Source organism: Eucyclogobius newberryi, unplaced genomic scaffold (assembly GCF_026437365.1).
Source record: "Eucyclogobius newberryi isolate DKJ021-1_F unplaced genomic scaffold, fEucNew1.0.hap1 SCAF_63, whole genome shotgun sequence".
NCBI lineage: Eukaryota > Metazoa > Chordata > Actinopteri > Gobiiformes > Gobiidae > Eucyclogobius > Eucyclogobius newberryi.
Window position 1 is genome coordinate 464,812 of NW_027316312.1, and position 19,995 is coordinate 484,806.

At 44.8% G+C, this 19,995-nt stretch overlaps 1 protein-coding gene across 3 annotated transcripts in view; it reads left to right on the top strand.

Annotated features, from left to right (window-relative positions):
- LOC140348225 (unconventional myosin-VI-like) overlaps positions 1-18,460 on the top strand; it is a 147,832-nt gene extending 129,372 nt beyond the window's left edge. The window contains exons 32-35 of one of the 3 annotated variants that reach the window (XM_072434289.1): positions 14,167-14,298; positions 14,433-14,456; positions 15,565-15,786; positions 18,071-18,460. In XM_072434289.1, coding sequence (XP_072290390.1) covers positions 14,167-14,298; positions 14,433-14,456; positions 15,565-15,786; positions 18,071-18,270 — 578 coding nt within the window. In that variant the 3' untranslated portion in view covers positions 18,271-18,460. The remainder of the gene's footprint in view (positions 1-14,166; positions 14,299-14,432; positions 14,457-15,564; positions 15,787-18,070) is intronic. The other 2 variants (XM_072434290.1, XM_072434291.1) reach the window with 2 other exon arrangements.
- Positions 18,461-19,995: the final 1,535 nt, after the last annotated feature.

The following is a 19,995-nucleotide window of genomic DNA, read 5'->3' on the forward strand; positions in this document are numbered from 1 at the left end:
TCGCTTGTTTCTCCTCTTTTCGCTTGTTTCTCCTCTTTTCACTTGTTTCTCCTCTTTTCACAGTGTTTCCTCCTCTTTTCACTTGTTTCTCCTCACATATGACGCTTCTTGCTCTTTTCACAGTGTTCCCTCCTCTTTTCGCTTGTTTCTCCTCTTTTCACTTGTTTCTCCTTTTCGCTTGTTTCTCCTCACATATCGACGCTTCTTGCTCTTTTCACAGTGTTTCCTCCTCTTTTCACTTGTTTCTCCTCTTTTCACTTGTTTCTCCTCTTTTCACTTGTTTCTCCTCACATATCGACGCTTCTTGCTCTTTTTACAATGTTCCCTCCTCTTTTCACTTGTTTCTCCTCTTTTCACTTGTTTCTCCTCACATATCGATGCTTCTTGCTCTTTTCGCTTGTTTCTCCTCTTTTCGCTTGTTTCTCCTCTTTTCACTTGTTTCTCCTCTTTTCGCTTGTTTCTCCTCTTTTCGCTTGTTTCTCCTCACATATCGACGCTTCTTGCTCTTTTCACAGTGTTTCCTCTTTTCGCTTGTTTCTCCTCTTTTCGCTTGTTTCTCCTCTTTTCGCTTGTTTCTCCTCTTTTCACTTGTTTCTCCTCTTTTCACTTGTTTCTCCTCACATATCGACGCTTCTTGCTCTTTTCACTTGTTTCTCCTCTTTTCACTTGTTTCTCCTCTTTTCACTTGTTTCTCCTCTTTTCACTTGTTTCTCCTCACATATCGACGCTTCTTGCTCTTTTTACAATGTTCCCTCCTCTTTTCGCTTGTTTCTCCTCTTTTCACTTGTTTCTCCTCTTTTCACTTGTTTCTCCTCACATATCGATGCTTCTTGCTCTTTTCGCTTGTTTCTCCTCTTTTCGCTTGTTTCTCCTCTTTTCGCTTGTTTCTCCTCCTTTCACTTGTTTCTCCTCTTTTCGCTTGTTTCTCCTCTTTTCGCTTGTTTCTCCTCACATATCGACGCTTCTTGCTCTTTTTACAGTGTTTCCTCTTTTCGCTTGTTTCTCCTCTTTTCGCTTGTTTCTCCTCTTTTCGCTTGTTTCTCCTCTTTTCACTTGTTTCTCCTCTTTTCACTTGTTTCTCCTCACATATCGACGCTTCTTGCTCTTTTCACAGTGTTTCCTCCTCTTTTCACTTGTTTCTCCTCTTTTCACTTGTTTCTCCTCTTTTCACTTGTTTCTCCTCACATATCGACGCTTCTTGCTCTTTTCACAGTGTTTCCTCCTCTTTTCACTTGTTTCTCCTCTTTTCACTTATTTCTCCTCAAATATCGACGCTTCTTGCTCTTTTCACAGTGTTTCCTCCTCTTTTCGCTTGTTTCTCCTCTTTTCACTTGTTTCTCCTCTTTTCACTTGTTTCTCCTCTTTTCACTTGTTTCTCCTCACATATCGACGCTTCTTGCTCTTTTCAGTGTTTCCTCCTCTTTTCGCTTGTTTCTCTTTTCGCTTGTTTCCCCTCTTTTCGCTTGTTTCTCCTCTTTTCACTTGTTTCTCCTCTTTTCACTTGTTTCTCCTCACATATCGACGCTTCTTGCTCTTTTCACAGTGTTTCCTCCTCTTTTCACTTGTTTCTCCTCTTTTCACTTGTTTCTCCTCTTTTCACTTGTTTCTCCTCACATATCGACGCTTCTTGCTCTTTTCACAGTGTTTCCTCCTCTTTTCACTTGTTTCTCCTCTTTTCACTTATTTCTCCTCAAATATCGACGCTTCTTGCTCTTTTCACAGTGTTTCCTCCTCTTTTCGCTTGTTTCTCCTCTTTTCACTTGTTTCTCCTCTTTTCACTTGTTTCTCCTCTTTTCACTTGTTTCTCCTCACATATCGACGCTTCTTGCTCTTTTCAGTGTTTCCTCCTCTTTTCGCTTGTTTCTCTTTTCGCTTGTTTCCCCTCTTTTCGCTTGTTTCTCCTCTTTTCACTTGTTTCTCCTCTTTTCACTTGTTTCTCCTCACATATTGACGCTTCTTGCTCTTTTCACTTGTTTCTCCTCTTTTCACTTGTTTCTCCTCTTTTCACTTGTTTCTCCTCACATATCGACGCTTCTTGCTCTTTTTACAGTGTTTCCTCTTTTCGCTTGTTTCTCCTCTTTTCACTTGTTTCTCCTCTTTTCATTTGTTTCTCCTCTTTTCACTTGTTTCTCTTCACATATCGACGCTTCTTGCTCTTTTCACAGTGTTTCCTCCTCTTTTCACTTGTTTCTCCTCTTTTCACTTGTTTCTCCTCTTTTCACTTGTTTCTCCTCACATATTGACGCTTCTTGCTCTTTTCACAGTGTTTCCTCCTCTTTTCACTTGTTTCTCCTCAAATATCGACGCTTCTTGCTCTTTTCACAGCGTTTCCTCCTCTTTTCGCTTGTTTCTCCTCTTTTCACTTGTTTCTCCTCTTTTCACTTGTTTCTCCTTTTCGCTTGTTTCTCCTCACATATCGACGCTTCTTGCTCTTTTCACAGTGTTTCCTCCTCTTTTCGCTTGTTTCTCCTCTTTTCACTTGTTTCTCCTCTTTTCACTTGTTTCTCCTTTTCACTTGTTTCTCCTCACATATCGACGCTTCTAGCTCTTTTCACAGTGTTTCCTCCTCTTTTCACTTGTTTCTCCTCTTTTCACTTGTTTCTCCTCACATATCGATGCTTCTTGCTCTTTTCGCTTGTTTCTCCTCTTTTCACTTGTTTCCTCCTCTTTTCACTTGTTTCTCCTCTTTTCACTTGTTTCTCCTCACATATCGATGCTTCTTGCTCTTTTCGCTTGTTTCTCCTCTTTTCGCTTGTTTCTCCTCCTTTCACTTGTTTCTCCTCTTTTCGCTTGTTTCTCCTCTTTTCGCTTGTTTCTCCTCACATATCGACGCTTCTTGCTCTTTTTACAGTGTTTCCTCTTTTCGCTTGTTTCTCCTCTTTTCGCTTGTTTCTCCTCTTTTCGCTTGTTTCTCCTCTTTTCACTTGTTTCTCCTCACATATCGACGCTTCTTGCTCTTTTCACAGTGTTTCCTCCTCTTTTCACTTGTTTCTCCTCTTTTCACTTGTTTCTCCTCTTTTCACTTGTTTCTCCTCACATATCGACGCTTCTTGCTCTTTTCACAGTGTTTCCTCCTCTTTTCACTTGTTTCTCCTCTTTTCACTTATTTCTCCTCAAATATCGACGCTTCTTGCTCTTTTCACAGTGTTTCCTCCTCTTTTCGCTTGTTTCTCCTCTTTTCACTTGTTTCTCCTCTTTTCGCTTGTTTCTCCTCTTTTCACTTGTTTCTCCTCACATATCGACGCTTCTTGCTCTTTTCAGTGTTTCCTCCTCTTTTCGCTTGTTTCTCTTTTCGCTTGTTTCCCCTCTTTTCGCTTGTTTCTCCTCTTTTCACTTGTTTCTCCTCTTTTCACTTGTTTCTCCTCACATATTGACGCTTCTTGCTCTTTTCACTTGTTTCTCCTCTTTTCACTTGTTTCTCCTCTTTTCACTTGTTTCTCCTCACATATCGACGCTTCTTGCTCTTTTTACAGTGTTTCCTCTTTTCGCTTGTTTCTCCTCTTTTCACTTGTTTCTCCTCTTTTCATTTGTTTCTCCTCTTTTCACTTGTTTCTCTTCACATATCGACGCTTCTTGCTCTTTTCACAGTGTTTCCTCCTCTTTTCACTTGTTTCTCCTCTTTTCACTTGTTTCTCCTCACATATTGACGCTTCTTGCTCTTTTCACAGTGTTTCCTCCTCTTTTCACTTGTTTCTCCTCAAATATCGACGCTTCTTGCTCTTTTCACAGCGTTTCCTCCTCTTTTCGCTTGTTTCTCCTCTTTTCACTTGTTTCTCCTCTTTTCACTTGTTTCTCCTTTTCGCTTGTTTCTCCTCACATATCGACGCTTCTTGCTCTTTTTACAATGTTCCCTCCTCTTTTCACTTGTTTCTCCTCTTTTCACTTGTTTCTCCTCTTTTCACTTGTTTCTCCTCACATATCGATGCTTCTTGCTCTTTTCGCTTGTTTCTCCTCTTTTCGCTTGTTTCTCCTCTTTTCACTTGTTTCTCCTCTTTTCGCTTGTTTCTCCTCTTTTCGCTTGTTTCTCCTCACATATCGACGCTTCTTGCTCTTTTCACAGTGTTTCCTCTTTTCGCTTGTTTCTCCTCTTTTCGCTTGTTTCTCCTCTTTTCGCTTGTTTCTCCTCTTTTCACTTGTTTCTCCTCACATATCGACGCTTCTTGCTCTTTTCACAGTGTTTCCTCCTCTTTTCACTTGTTTCTCCTCTTTTCACTTGTTTCTCCTCTTTTCACTTGTTTCTCCTCTTTTCACTTGTTTCTCCTCACATATCGACGCTTCTTGCTCTTTTTACAATGTTCCCTCCTCTTTTCGCTTGTTTCTCCTCTTTTCACTTGTTTCTCCTCTTTTCACTTGTTTCTCCTCTTCGCTTGTTTCTCCTCTTTTCGCTTGTTTCTCCTCCTTTCACTTGTTTCTCCTCTTTTCGCTTGTTTCTCCTCTTTTCGCTTGTTTCTCCTCACATATCGACGCTTCTTGCTCTTTTTACAGTGTTTCCTCTTTTCGCTTGTTTCTCCTCTTTTCGCTTGTTTCTCCTCTTTTCGCTTGTTTCTCCTCTTTTCACTTGTTTCTCCTCTTTTCACTTGTTTCTCCTCACATATCGACGCTTCTTGCTCTTTTCACAGTGTTTCCTCCTCTTTTCACTTGTTTCTCCTCTTTTCACTTGTTTCTCCTCACATATCGACGCTTCTTGCTCTTTTTACAATGTTCCCTCCTCTTTTCGCTTGTTTCTCCTCTTTTCACTTGTTTCTCCTCTTTTCACTTGTTTCTCCTCTTTTCGCTTGTTTCTCCTCACATATTGACGCCTCTTGCTCTTTTCACAGTGTTTCCTCTTTTCACTTGTTTCTCCTCTTTTCACTTGTTTCTCCTCTTTTCACAGTGTTTCCTCCTCTTTTCACTTGTTTCTCCTCTTTTCACTTATTTCTCCTCAAATATCGACGCTTCTTGCTCTTTTCACAGTGTTTCCTCCTCTTTTCGCTTGTTTCTCCTCTTTTCACTTGTTTCTCCTCTTTTCACTTGTTTCTCCTCTTTTCACTTGTTTCTCCTCACATATCGACGCTTCTTGCTCTTTTCAGTGTTTCCTCCTCTTTTCGCTTGTTTCTCTTTTCGCTTGTTTCCCCTCTTTTCGCTTGTTTCTCCTCTTTTCACTTGTTTCTCCTCTTTTCACTTGTTTCTCCCCACATATTGACGCTTCTTGCTCTTTTCACTTGTTTCTCCTCTTTTCACTTGTTTCTCCTCTTTTCACTTGTTTCTCCTCACATATCGACGCTTCTTGCTCTTTTTACAGTGTTTCCTCTTTTCGCTTGTTTCTCCTCTTTTCACTTGTTTCTCCTCTTTTCGCTTGTTTCTCCTCTTTTCGCTTGTTTCTCCTTTTCGCTTGTTTCTCCTCACATATCGACGCTTCTTGCTCTTTTCACAGTGTTTCCTCCTCTTTTCGCTTGTTTCTCCTCTTTAACTTGTTTCTCCTCTTTTCACTTGTTTCTCCTCAAATATCGACGCTTCTTGCTCTTTTCACAGTGTTTCCTCCTCTTTTCGCTTGTTTCTCCTCTTTTCACTTGTTTCTCCTCTTTTCACTTGTTTCTCCTCTTTTCGCTTGTTTCTCCTCACATATTGACGCTTCTTGCTCTTTTCACAGTGTTTCCTCCTCTTTTCGCTTGTTTCTCTAACTTGTTTCTCCTCTTTTCACTTGTTTCTCCTCACATATCGACGCTTCTTGCTCTTTTCACAGTGTTTCCTCCTCTTTTCACTTGTTTCTCCTCTTTTCACTTGTTTCTCCTCTTTTCACTTGTTTCTCCTCACATATCGACGCTTCTTGCTCTTTTCAGTGTTTCCTCCTCTTTTCGCTTGTTTCTCTTTTCGCTTGTTTCCCCTCTTTTCGCTTGTTTCTCCTCTTTTCACTTGTTTCTCCTCTTTTCACTTGTTTCTCCTCACATATTGACGCTTCTTGCTCTTTTTACTGTGTTTCCTCCTCTTTTCGCTTGTTTCTCCTCTTTTCACTTGTTTCTCCTCTTTTCGCTTGTTTCTCCTCTTTTCGCTTGTTTCTCCTTTTCGCTTGTTTCTCCTCACATATTGACGCTTCTTGCTCTTTTCACAGTGTTTCCTCCTCTTTTTGCTTGTTTCTCCTCTTTAACTTGTTTCTCCTCTTTTCACTTGTTTCTCCTCAAATATCGACGCTTCTTGCTCTTTTCACAGTGTTTCCTCCTCTTTTCGCTTGTTTCTCCTCTTTTCACTTGTTTCTCCTCTTTTCGCTTGTTTCTCCTCTTTTCGCTTGTTTCTCCTCTTTTCGCTTGTTTCTCCTCTTTTCGCTTGTTTCTCCTCACATATTGACGCTTCTTGCTCTTTTCACAGTGTTTCCTCCTCTTTTCGCTTGTTTCTCCTCTTTAACTTGTTTCTCCTCTTTTCACTTGTTTCTCCTCACATATCGACGCTTCTTGCTCTTTTTACAGTGTTTCCTCCTCTTTTCGCTTGTTTCTCCTCTTTTCGCTTGTTTCTCCTCTTTTCGCTTGTTTCTCCTCTTTTCACTTGTTTCTCCTCTTTTCACAGTGTTTCCTCCTCTTTTCACTTGTTTCTCCTCACATATGACGCTTCTTGCTCTTTTCACAGTGTTCCCTCCTCTTTTCGCTTGTTTCTCCTCTTTTCACTTGTTTCTCCTTTTCGCTTGTTTCTCCTCACATATCGACGCTTCTTGCTCTTTTCACAGTGTTTCCTCCTCTTTTCACTTGTTTCTCCTCTTTTCACTTGTTTCTCCTCTTTTCACTTGTTTCTCCTCACATATCGACGCTTCTTGCTCTTTTTACAATGTTCCCTCCTCTTTTCACTTGTTTCTCCTCTTTTCACTTGTTTCTCCTCACATATCGATGCTTCTTGCTCTTTTCGCTTGTTTCTCCTCTTTTCGCTTGTTTCTCCTCTTTTCACTTGTTTCTCCTCTTTTCGCTTGTTTCTCCTCTTTTCGCTTGTTTCTCCTCACATATCGACGCTTCTTGCTCTTTTCACAGTGTTTCCTCTTTTCGCTTGTTTCTCCTCTTTTCGCTTGTTTCTCCTCTTTTCGCTTGTTTCTCCTCTTTTCACTTGTTTCTCCTCTTTTCACTTGTTTCTCCTCACATATCGACGCTTCTTGCTCTTTTCACTTGTTTCTCCTCTTTTCACTTGTTTCTCCTCTTTTCACTTGTTTCTCCTCACATATCGACGCTTCTTGCTCTTTTTACAATGTTCCCTCCTCTTTTCGCTTGTTTCTCCTCTTTTCACTTGTTTCTCCTCTTTTCACTTGTTTCTCCTCACATATCGATGCTTCTTGCTCTTTTCGCTTGTTTCTCCTCTTTTCGCTTGTTTCTCCTCTTTTCGCTTGTTTCTCCTCCTTTCACTTGTTTCTCCTCTTTTCGCTTGTTTCTCCTCTTTTCGCTTGTTTCTCCTCACATATCGACGCTTCTTGCTCTTTTTACAGTGTTTCCTCTTTTCGCTTGTTTCTCCTCTTTTCGCTTGTTTCTCCTCTTTTCGCTTGTTTCTCCTCTTTTCACTTGTTTCTCCTCTTTTCACTTGTTTCTCCTCACATATCGACGCTTCTTGCTCTTTTCACAGTGTTTCCTCCTCTTTTCACTTGTTTCTCCTCTTTTCACTTGTTTCTCCTCTTTTCACTTGTTTCTCCTCACATATCGACGCTTCTTGCTCTTTTCACAGTGTTTCCTCCTCTTTTCACTTGTTTCTCCTCTTTTCACTTATTTCTCCTCAAATATCGACGCTTCTTGCTCTTTTCACAGTGTTTCCTCCTCTTTTCGCTTGTTTCTCCTCTTTTCACTTGTTTCTCCTCTTTTCACTTGTTTCTCCTCTTTTCACTTGTTTCTCCTCACATATCGACGCTTCTTGCTCTTTTCAGTGTTTCCTCCTCTTTTCGCTTGTTTCTCTTTTCGCTTGTTTCCCCTCTTTTCGCTTGTTTCTCCTCTTTTCACTTGTTTCTCCTCTTTTCACTTGTTTCTCCTCACATATCGACGCTTCTTGCTCTTTTCACAGTGTTTCCTCCTCTTTTCACTTGTTTCTCCTCTTTTCACTTGTTTCTCCTCTTTTCACTTGTTTCTCCTCACATATCGACGCTTCTTGCTCTTTTCACAGTGTTTCCTCCTCTTTTCACTTGTTTCTCCTCTTTTCACTTATTTCTCCTCAAATATCGACGCTTCTTGCTCTTTTCACAGTGTTTCCTCCTCTTTTCGCTTGTTTCTCCTCTTTTCACTTGTTTCTCCTCTTTTCACTTGTTTCTCCTCTTTTCACTTGTTTCTCCTCACATATCGACGCTTCTTGCTCTTTTCAGTGTTTCCTCCTCTTTTCGCTTGTTTCTCTTTTCGCTTGTTTCCCCTCTTTTCGCTTGTTTCTCCTCTTTTCACTTGTTTCTCCTCTTTTCACTTGTTTCTCCTCACATATTGACGCTTCTTGCTCTTTTCACTTGTTTCTCCTCTTTTCACTTGTTTCTCCTCTTTTCACTTGTTTCTCCTCACATATCGACGCTTCTTGCTCTTTTTACAGTGTTTCCTCTTTTCGCTTGTTTCTCCTCTTTTCACTTGTTTCTCCTCTTTTCATTTGTTTCTCCTCTTTTCACTTGTTTCTCTTCACATATCGACGCTTCTTGCTCTTTTCACAGTGTTTCCTCCTCTTTTCACTTGTTTCTCCTCTTTTCACTTGTTTCTCCTCTTTTCACTTGTTTCTCCTCACATATTGACGCTTCTTGCTCTTTTCACAGTGTTTCCTCCTCTTTTCACTTGTTTCTCCTCAAATATCGACGCTTCTTGCTCTTTTCACAGCGTTTCCTCCTCTTTTCGCTTGTTTCTCCTCTTTTCACTTGTTTCTCCTTTTCGCTTGTTTCTCCTCACATATCGACGCTTCTTGCTCTTTTCACAGTGTTTCCTCCTCTTTTCGCTTGTTTCTCCTCTTTTCACTTGTTTCTCCTCTTTTCACTTGTTTCTCCTTTTCACTTGTTTCTCCTCACATATCGACGCTTCTAGCTCTTTTCACAGTGTTTCCTCCTCTTTTCACTTGTTTCTCCTCTTTTCACTTGTTTCTCCTCACATATCGATGCTTCTTGCTCTTTTCGCTTGTTTCTCCTCTTTTCACTTGTTTCCTCCTCTTTTCACTTGTTTCTCCTCTTTTCACTTGTTTCTCCTCACATATCGATGCTTCTTGCTCTTTTCGCTTGTTTCTCCTCTTTTCGCTTGTTTCTCCTCCTTTCACTTGTTTCTCCTCTTTTCGCTTGTTTCTCCTCTTTTCGCTTGTTTCTCCTCACATATCGACGCTTCTTGCTCTTTTTACAGTGTTTCCTCTTTTCGCTTGTTTCTCCTCTTTTCGCTTGTTTCTCCTCTTTTCGCTTGTTTCTCCTCTTTTCACTTGTTTCTCCTCACATATCGACGCTTCTTGCTCTTTTCACAGTGTTTCCTCCTCTTTTCACTTGTTTCTCCTCTTTTCACTTGTTTCTCCTCTTTTCACTTGTTTCTCCTCACATATCGACGCTTCTTGCTCTTTTCACAGTGTTTCCTCCTCTTTTCACTTGTTTCTCCTCTTTTCACTTATTTCTCCTCAAATATCGACGCTTCTTGCTCTTTTCACAGTGTTTCCTCCTCTTTTCGCTTGTTTCTCCTCTTTTCACTTGTTTCTCCTCTTTTCACTTGTTTCTCCTCTTTTCACTTGTTTCTCCTCACATATCGACGCTTCTTGCTCTTTTCAGTGTTTCCTCCTCTTTTCGCTTGTTTCTCTTTTCGCTTGTTTCCCCTCTTTTCGCTTGTTTCTCCTCTTTTCACTTGTTTCTCCTCTTTTCACTTGTTTCTCCTCACATATTGACGCTTCTTGCTCTTTTCACTTGTTTCTCCTCTTTTCACTTGTTTCTCCTCTTTTCACTTGTTTCTCCTCACATATCGACGCTTCTTGCTCTTTTTACAGTGTTTCCTCTTTTCGCTTGTTTCTCCTCTTTTCACTTGTTTCTCCTCTTTTCATTTGTTTCTCCTCTTTTCACTTGTTTCTCTTCACATATCGACGCTTCTTGCTCTTTTCACAGTGTTTCCTCCTCTTTTCACTTGTTTCTCCTCTTTTCACTTGTTTCTCCTCACATATTGACGCTTCTTGCTCTTTTCACAGTGTTTCCTCCTCTTTTCACTTGTTTCTCCTCAAATATCGACGCTTCTTGCTCTTTTCACAGCGTTTCCTCCTCTTTTCGCTTGTTTCTCCTCTTTTCACTTGTTTCTCCTCTTTTCACTTGTTTCTCCTTTTCGCTTGTTTCTCCTCACATATCGACGCTTCTTGCTCTTTTCACAGTGTTTCCTCCTCTTTTCGCTTGTTTCTCCTCTTTTCACTTGTTTCTCCTCACATATCGACGCTTCTAGCTCTTTTCACAGTGTTTCCTCCTCTTTTCACTTGTTTCTCCTCTTTTCACTTGTTTCTCCTCACATATCGATGCTTCTTGCTCTTTTCGCTTGTTTCTCCTCTTTTCACTTGTTTCTCCTCTTTTCACTTGTTTCTCCTCTTTTCACTTGTTTCTCCTCTTTTCACAGTGTTTCCTCCTCTTTTCACTTGTTTCTCCTCTTTTCACTTGTTTCTCCTCAAATATCGACGCTTCTTGCTCTTTTCACTTGTTTCTCCTCTTTTCGCTTGTTTCTCCTCTTTTCGCTTGTTTCTCCTTTTCGCTTGTTTCTCCTCAAATATCGACGCTTCTTGCTCTTTTCACAGTGTTTCCTCCTCTTTTCGCTTGTTTCTCCTCTTTTCACTTGTTTCTCCTCTTTTCACTTGTTTCTCCTCTTTTCACTTGTTTCTCCTCACATATCGACGCTTCTTGCTCTTTTCAGTGTTTCCTCCTCTTTTCGCTTGTTTCTCTTTTCGCTTGTTTCCCCTCTTTTCGCTTGTTTCTCCTCTTTTCACTTGTTTCTCCTCTTTTCACTTGTTTCTCCTCACATATTGACGCTTCTTGCTCTTTTCACTTGTTTCTCCTCTTTTCACTTGTTTCTCCTCTTTTCACTTGTTTCTCCTCACATATCGACGCTTCTTGCTCTTTTTACAGTGTTTCCTCTTTTCGCTTGTTTCTCCTCTTTTCACTTGTTTCTCCTCTTTTCATTTGTTTCTCCTCTTTTCACTTGTTTCTCTTCACATATCGACGCTTCTTGCTCTTTTCACAGTGTTTCCTCCTCTTTTCACTTGTTTCTCCTCTTTTCACTTGTTTCTCCTCTTTTCACTTGTTTCCCCTCACATATTGACGCTTCTTGCTCTTTTCACAGTGTTTCCTCCTCTTTTCACTTGTTTCTCCTCAAATATCGACGCTTCTTGCTCTTTTCACAGCGTTTCCTCCTCTTTTCGCTTGTTTCTCCTCTTTTCACTTGTTTCTCCTCTTTTCACTTGTTTCTCCTTTTCGCTTGTTTCTCCTCACATATCGACGCTTCTTGCTCTTTTCACAGTGTTTCCTCCTCTTTTCGCTTGTTTCTCCTCTTTTCACTTGTTTCTCCTCTTTTCACTTGTTTCTCCTTTTCACTTGTTTCTCCTCACATATCGACGCTTCTAGCTCTTTTCACAGTGTTTCCTCCTCTTTTCACTTGTTTCTCCTCTTTTCACTTGTTTCTCCTCACATATCGATGCTTCTTGCTCTTTTCGCTTGTTTCTCCTCTTTTCACTTGTTTCTCCTCTTTTCACTTGTTTCTCCTCAAATATCGACGCTTCTTGCTCTTTTTACTGTGTTTCCTCCTCTTTTCGCTTGTTTCTCCTCTTTTCACTTGTTTCTCCTCTTTTCGCTTGTTTCTCCTCTTTTCGCTTGTTTCTCCTTTTCGCTTGTTTCTCCTCACATATCGACGCTTCTTGCTCTTTTCACAGTGTTTCCTCCTCTTTTCGCTTGTTTCTCCTCTTTAACTTGTTTCTCCTCTTTTCACTTGTTTCTCCTCAAATATCGACGCTTCTTGCTCTTTTCACAGTGTTTCCTCCTCTTTTCGCTTGTTTCTCCTCTTTTCACTTGTTTCTCCTCTTTTCACTTGTTTCTCCTCTTTTCGCTTGTTTCTCCTCTTTTCGCTTGTTTCTCCTCACATATTGACGCTTCTTGCTCTTTTCACAGTGTTTCCTCCTCTTTTCGCTTGTTTCTCCTCTAACTTGTTTCTCCTCTTTTCACTTGTTTCTCCTCACATATCGACGCTTCTTGCTCTTTTCAGTGTTTCCTCCTCTTTTCGCTTGTTTCTCTTTTCGCTTGTTTCCCCTCTTTTCGCTTGTTTCTCTTTTCACTTGTTTCTCCTCTTTTCACTTGTTTCTCCTCACATATTGACGCTTCTTGCTCTTTTTACTGTGTTTCCTCCTCTTTTCGCTTGTTTCTCCTCTTTTCACTTGTTTCTCCTCTTTTCGCTTGTTTCTCCTCTTTTCGCTTGTTTCTCCTTTTCGCTTGTTTCTCCTCACATATCGACGCTTCTTGCTCTTTTCACAGTGTTTCCTCCTCTTTTCGCTTGTTTCTCCTCTTTAACTTGTTTCTCCTCTTTTCACTTGTTTCTCCTCAAATATCGACGCTTCTTGCTCTTTTCACAGTGTTTCCTCCTCTTTTCGCTTGTTTCTCCTCTTTTCACTTGTTACTCCTTTTCGCTTGTTTCTCCTCACATATCGACGCTTCTTGCTCTTTTCACAGTGTTTCCTCCTCTTTTCGCTTGTTTCTCCTCTTTTCACTTGTTTCTCCTCTTTTCACTTGTTTCTCCTCTTTTCGCTTGTTTCTCCTCTTTTCGCTTGTTTCTCCTTTTCGCTTGTTTCTCCTCACATATTGACGCTTCTTGCTCTTTTCACAGTGTTTCCTCCTCTTTTCGCTTGTTTCTCCTCTTTAACTTGTTTCTCCTCTTTTCACTTGTTTCTCCTCTTTTCACTTGTTTCTCCTCACATATCGACGCTTCTTGCTCTTTTCAGTGTTTCCTCCTCTTTTCGCTTGTTTCTCTTTTCGCTTGTTTCCCCTCTTCGCTTGTTTCTCCTCTTTTCACTTGTTTCTCCTCACATATTGACGCTTCTTGCTCTTTTCACTTGTTTCTCCTCTTTTCACTTGTTTCTCCTCTTTTCACTTGTTTCTCCTCACATATCGACGCTTCTTGCTCTTTTTACAGTGTTTCCTCTTTTCGCTTGTTTCTCCTCTTTTCACTTGTTTCTCCTCTTTTCATTTGTTTCTCCTCTTTTCACTTGTTTCTCTTCACATATCGACGCTTCTTGCTCTTTTCACAGTGTTTCCTCCTCTTTTCACTTGTTTCTCCTCTTTTCACAGTGTTTCCTCCTCTTTTCACTTGTTTCTCCTCAAATATCGACGCTTCTTGCTCTTTTCACAGCGTTTCCTCCTCTTTTCGCTTGTTTCTCCTCTTTTCACTTGTTTCTCCTCTTTTCACTTGTTTCTCCTTTTCGCTTGTTTCTCCTCACATATCGACGCTTCTTGCTCTTTTCACAGTGTTTCCTCCTCTTTTCGCTTGTTTCTCCTCTTTTCACTTGTTTCTCCTCACATATTGACGCTTCTTGCACTTTTCAGTGTTTCCTCCTCTTTTCGCTTGTTTCTCCTCTTTTCACTTGTTTCTCCTCACATATCGACGCTTCTTGCTCTTTTCGCTTGTTTCTCCTCTTTTCGCTTGTTTCTCCTCTTTTCACTTGTTTCTCCTCACATATTGACGCTTCTTGCTCTTTTCAGTGTTCCCTCCTTTTTTCGCTTGTTTCTCTTTTCGCTTGTTTCTCCTCTTTTCACTTGTTTCTCCTCTTTTCACTTGTTTCTCCTCACATATTGACGCTTCTTGCACTTTTCAGTGTTTCCTCCTCTTTTCGCTTGTTTCTCCTCTTTTCACTTGTTTCTCCTCACATATCGACGCTTCTTGCTCTTTTCGCTTGTTTCTCCTCTTTTCGCTTGTTTCTCCTCTTTTCACTTGTTTCTCCTCACATATTGACGCTTCTTGCTCTTTTCAGTGTTCCCTCCTTTTTTCGCTTGTTTCTCTTTTCGCTTGTTTCTCCTCTTTTCACTTGTTTCTCCTCTTTTCACTTGTTTCTCCTCACATATTGACGCTTCTTGCTCTTTTCAGTGTTCCCTCCTTTTTTCGCTTGTTTCTCTTTTCGCTTGTTTCTCCTCTTTTCGCTTGTTTCTCCTCTTTTCACTTGTTTCTCCTCACATATCGATGCTTCTTGCTCTTTTCACAGTGTTTCCTCCTCTTTTCACTTGTTTCTCCTCAGATATCGAGCTTTTGGCCGCCTGCAGAGAAGAGTTCCACCGGAGGCTGAAAGTTTATCACGCCTGGAAGTCCAAGAACAAGAAGCGTAACACGGACACGGAGCAGCGAGCGCCCAAATCTGTCACCGACTACGGTAAATCCTGCACAAACATGATCTTCTCTCGCTCAAACATGTTCAATGACGTGTACATGACAATGACATGATGAAAAACATGATGAAAAAGATCCAGAGTGTTTTCACGTCTGTGATTTCAGGTTTTGTTTCAGGTTTGGCTCCGCCCAAAAAAACACGTAAGTTTGAAAACTGCGTGAAATAAACTTTGATTTGTGATATTTTCCCTTTTGAACCTTTAACCTGCTGAAGGAGGAGGAGGAGGAGAGGAGGAGGAGGAGGAGGAGGGGAGGAGAGGAGGAGGAGGGGAGGAGAGGAGGAGGAGAGGAGGAGGAGGAAAGGAGGAGGAGAGGAGGAGGAGGAGGAGGAGAGGAGGAGGAGGAGAGGAGGAGGGGAGGAGAGGAGGAGGAGAGGAGGAGAGGAGGAGGAGGAGGGGAGGAGAGGAGGAGGAGAGGAGGAGGAGGAGGAGGAGGGGAGGAGAGGAGGAGGAGGGGAGGAGAGGAGGAGGAGAGGAGGAGGAGGAAAGGAGGAGAGGAGGAGAGGAGGAGGGGAGGAGAGGAGGAGGAGGAGAGGAGGAGGAGGAGGGGAGGAGGAGGAGGAGGAGAGGAGGAGGGGAGGAGAGGAGGAGGAGGAGGAGAGGAGGAGGAGGAGAGGAGGAGGGGAGGAGGGGAGGAGGAGGAGGGGAGGAGGAGAGGAGGAGGAGGAGGAGAGGAGGAGGAGGAGGAGGGGAGGAGAGGAGGAGGAGAGGAGGAGGAGGAGAGGAGGAGGAGAGGAGGAGGAGGAGAGGAGGAGGAGGAGGAGAGGAGGGGGAGGAGGAGGAGAGGAGGAGGAGTAGGAGGAGGAGGGGAGGAGGAGCAGAGGAGAGGAGGAGGTCAGGGCCTCTCTTCCTTCAGTAAAAATGGTGTCTGTGCTTCTCCTTAACCTTTGACCTTTGTGTTTCCGCTCGTCCACATGACAAAGGGGAGGAGCATCTGAGACTCCTCCTCCTCCAGTTTGAGTCGACTTTAGTTCATCTTTGACTTTGTTTAAATGTTTCAAGTCATTTAAGTTTCAGAAGCTCAAAGACAGATTTAACCACTGAGCGCGTGCAGGAGCCTCTGAGCGCGTGCAGGAGCCTCTGAGCGCGTGCAGGAGCCTCTGAGCGCGTGCAGGAGCCTCTGAGCGCGTGCAGAACCAGATCCATCACAGTTCTGACTCAGACTGGAGAACCACGCCCCTCAGCTCTGCTCTGGTTGGCTCGTTTCTCTCTGTGGGCGTGTCCTGACTCTGCCTCTCGTCCTATCACAGCGCTGCAGCAGGCCTCGGCTCCGCCCATCCCTCCGCGGCAGCTGGAGGCGGCCCTGAACCGGCAGCAGAGGTTCTTCCGGATCCCGTTCATTCGGCCCGGGGACCAGTTCAAGGACCCGAGCGGGAAGAAGAAGGGCTGGTGGTACGCCCACTTCGACGGGCCCTGGATCGCCCGACAGATGGAGCTGCACCCCGAGAAGGAGCCCATCGTCCTCGTGGCAGGTGACCCCTGACCCCAGGACTGACCCCAGGACTGACCCCAGGACTGAGCGGCCCCTAGGAACCAGTGATCATTACAACCTTTGTTTCCATTGTGCCCTTGAGCTTGAGAAGCATGTCACATGGTCATGTGGTTTTACAGATTCATGTTGAGGCTTCAGATTCAGAGTGTGACGGTGTCAGAGTGTGACGGTGTCAGAGTGTGACGGTGTCAGCGTGTGACGTGTCAGCGTGTGACGGTGTCAGAGTGTGACGGTGTCAGAGTGTGACGGTGTCAGCGTGTGACGTGTCAGCGTGTGACGGTGTCAGAGTGTGACGGTGTCAGAGTGTGACGGTGTCAGCGTGTGACGGTGTCAGCGTGTGACGGTGTCAGAGTGTGACGGTGTCAGCGTGTGACGGTGTCAGCGTGTGACGGTGTCAGAGTGTGACGGTGTCAGCGTGTGACGGTGTCAGAGTGTGACGGTGTCAGAGTGTGACGGTGTCAGAGTGTGACGGTGTCAGCGTGTGACGGTGTCAGAGTGTGACGGTGTCAGAGTGTGACGGTGTCAGAGTGTGACGCTGTCAGCGTGTGACGGTGTCAGAGTGTGACGGTGTCAGAGTGTGACGTGTCAGCGTGTGACGGTGTCAGAGTGTGACGGTGTCAGAGTGTGACGGTGTCAGAGTGTGACGGTGTCAGAGTGTGACGGTGTCAGCGTGTGACGGTGTCAGCGTGTGACGGTGTCAGAGTGTGACGGTGTCAGAGTGTGACGGTGTCAGAGTGTGACGGTGTCAGCGTGTGACGGTGTCAGAGTGTGACGGTGTCAGCGTGTGACGGTGTCAGCGTGTGACGGTGTCAGAGTGTGACGGTGTCAGAGTGTGACGTGTCAGAGTGTGACGGTGTCAGCGTGTGACGGTGTCAGCGTGTGACGGTGTCAGAGTGTGACGGTGTCAGCGTGTGACGGTGTCAGAGTGTGACGGTGTCAGAGTGTGACGGTGTCAGAGTGTGACGGTGTCAGAGTGTGACGGTGTCAGAGTGTGACGGTGTCAGAGTGTGACGGTGTCAGCGTGTGACGGTGTCAGAGTGTGACGGTGTCAGAGTGTGACGGTGTCAGAGTGTGACGTGTCAGAGTGTGACGGTGTCAGAGTGTGACGGTGTCAGCGTGTGACGGTGTCAGAGTGTGACGGTGTCAGAGTGTGACGGTGTCAGAGTGTGACGGTGTCAGCGTGTGACGTGTCAGAGTGTGACGGTGTCAGAGTGTGACGGTGTCAGCGTGTGACGGTGTCAGAGTGTGACGGTGTCAGAGTGTGACGGTGTCAGAGTGTGACGGTGTCAGCGTGTGACGGTGTCAGCGTGTGACGGTGTCAGCGTGTGACGGTGTCAGAGTGTGACGGTGTCAGCGTGTGACGGTGTCAGCGTGTGACGGTGTCAGAGTGTGACGGTGTCAGCGTGTGACGGTGTCAGAGTGTGACGGTGTCAGAGTGTGACGGTGTCAGCGTGTGACGCTGTCAGAGTGTGACGCTGTCAGAGTGTGACGGTGTCAGAGTGTGACGGTGTCAGAGTGTGACGGTGTCAGAGTGTGACGGTGTCAGCGTGTGACGGTGTCAGAGTGTGACGGTGTCAGAGTGTGACGGTGTCAGCGTGTGACGGTGTCAGCGTGTGACGGTGTCAGAGTGTGACGGTGTCAGCGTGTGACGGTGTCAGAGTGTGACGGTGTCAGAGTGTGACGGTGTCAGAGTGTGACGGTGTCAGAGTGTGACGGTGTCAGAGTGTGACGGTGTCAGAGTGTGACGGTGTCAGCGTGTGACGGTGTCAGAGTGTGACGGTGTCAGCGTGTGACGGTGTCAGAGTGTGACGGTGTCAGAGTGTGACAACGCAGTATTTCGCCAAATTAACTCAATTACTCTCTTTAAAATGAGGCGTGGCAGGACGTGTGACTCTTTCCTTGTTTCCTCTTCGTTGTCATTTGTCTGTGGGATTCAGGGACTTGTAACTGTCCTCTGTCCTCAATGTCCTCTGTCCTCAATGTCCTCTGTCCTCAATGTCTTCTGTCCTCAATGTCCTCAATGTCCTCTGTCCTCAATGTCCTCAATGTCCTCAATGTCCTCTGTCCCCCTCTGTGTTCATGTGTTGCTGTGGCAACAGGACACGCCCCTTGTTACTTCAGACAAATCTCTTTCTAGTTCGACATTAAATGAGTTTTTCATGTTTCTCTTTTTGCTTTTTACTTTCACTAAATCGAGAGCCCGATGTGTTCCTGACGCCTGATTGGTCGATGCCGTCATGTGACCCTGAGACCATGTGTTCCAGGTAAAGACGACATGGACATGTGTGAGCTGAGCCTGGACGAAACTGGACTATCCAGGAAACGCGGCGCCGAGATTCTGCCACGACAGTTCGAGGAAATCTGGGAACGCTGCGGTGGAAAAGATTATCTCAGGAGCGCCATCGAGAAGAGGGAGGCGCGGCCCACGTACGCCACCGCCATGATGCAGTCTGCACTGCACTGAGCCCACTACTGCGCACTACTGCGCACTACTGAGTACTGCAGAGTACTGCAATACTCCAGAGAATACTACCACTACTGTGGGAACACCTTCGCCGTTGCCACGGCTGCAGTCTGCACTCTAACACTATTTCTGACCCATGGGCTCCGCCCTAAACTCAGACACAGATGATTCTGCTCCACCTTTACACCCACTGATGACGTCACTGATGACGTCACTGATGACGTCACTGATGACGTCACTGATGACGTCACTGATGACGTCACTGATGACGTCACTGATGACGTCACTGATGACGTCACTGATGACGTCACTGATGACGTCACTGATGACGTCACTGATGACGTCACTGATGACGTCACTGATGACGTCACTGATGACGTCACTGACGTTTGAACAATTGATTAAACGTTAATACATTTAGTGTTTACACTGACACTTGATCATTGGATCTTCTTAGACCTCGACAGTAACACCATCAGACCTCGACAGTCAGACCCCGACAGTAACACCATCAGACCTCGACAGTCAGACCCCGACAGTAACACCATCAGACCCCGACAGTAACACCATCAGACCTCGACAGTAACACCATCAGACCCCGACAGTAACACCATCAGACCCCGACAGTAACACCATCAGACCCCGACAGTAACACCATCAGACCTCGACAGTAACACCATCAGACCTCGACAGTAACACCATCAGACCCCGACAGTAACACCATCAGACCTCGACAGTAACACCATCAGACCTCGACAGTAACACCATCAGACCCCGACAGTAACACCATCAGACCCCGACAGTAACACCATCAGACCCCGACAGTAACACCATCAGACCTCGACAGTAACACCATCAGACCTCGACAGTAACACCATCAGACCCCGACAGTAACACCATCAGACCTCGACAGTAACACCATCAGACCCCGACAGTAACACCATCAGACCTCGACAGTCAGACCCCGACAGTAACACCATCAGACCTCGACAGTCAGACCCCGACAGTAACACCATCAGACCTCGACAGTAACACCATCAGACCCCGACAGTAACACCATCAGACCTCGACAGTAACACCATCAGACCCCGACAGTAACACCATCAGACCCCGACAGTAACACCATCAGACCTCGACAGTCAGACCCCGACAGTAACACCATCAGACCTCGACAGTCAGACCCCGACAGTAACACCATCAGACCCCGACAGTAACACCATCAGACCTCGACAGTAACACCATCAGACCTCGACAGTAACACCATCAGACCCCGACAGTAACACCATCAGACCCCGACAGTAACACCATCAGACCCCGACAGTAACACCATCAGACCTCGACAGTAACACCATCAGACCTCGACAGTAACACCATCAGACCTCGACAGTAACACCATCAGACCCCGACAGTAACACCATCAGACCTCGACAGTCAGACCCCGACAGTAACACCATCAGACCTCGACAGTCAGACCCCGACAGTAACACCATCAGACCCCGACAGTAACACCATCAGACCTCGACAGTAACACCATCAGACCCCGACAGTAACACCATCAGACCTCGACAGTAACACCATCAGACCCCGACAGTAACACCATCAGACCTCGACAGTAACACCATCAGACCTCGACAGTAACACCATCAGACCCCGACAGTAACACCATCAGACCTCGACAGTAACACCATCAGACCCCGACAGTAACACCATCAGACCCCGACAGTA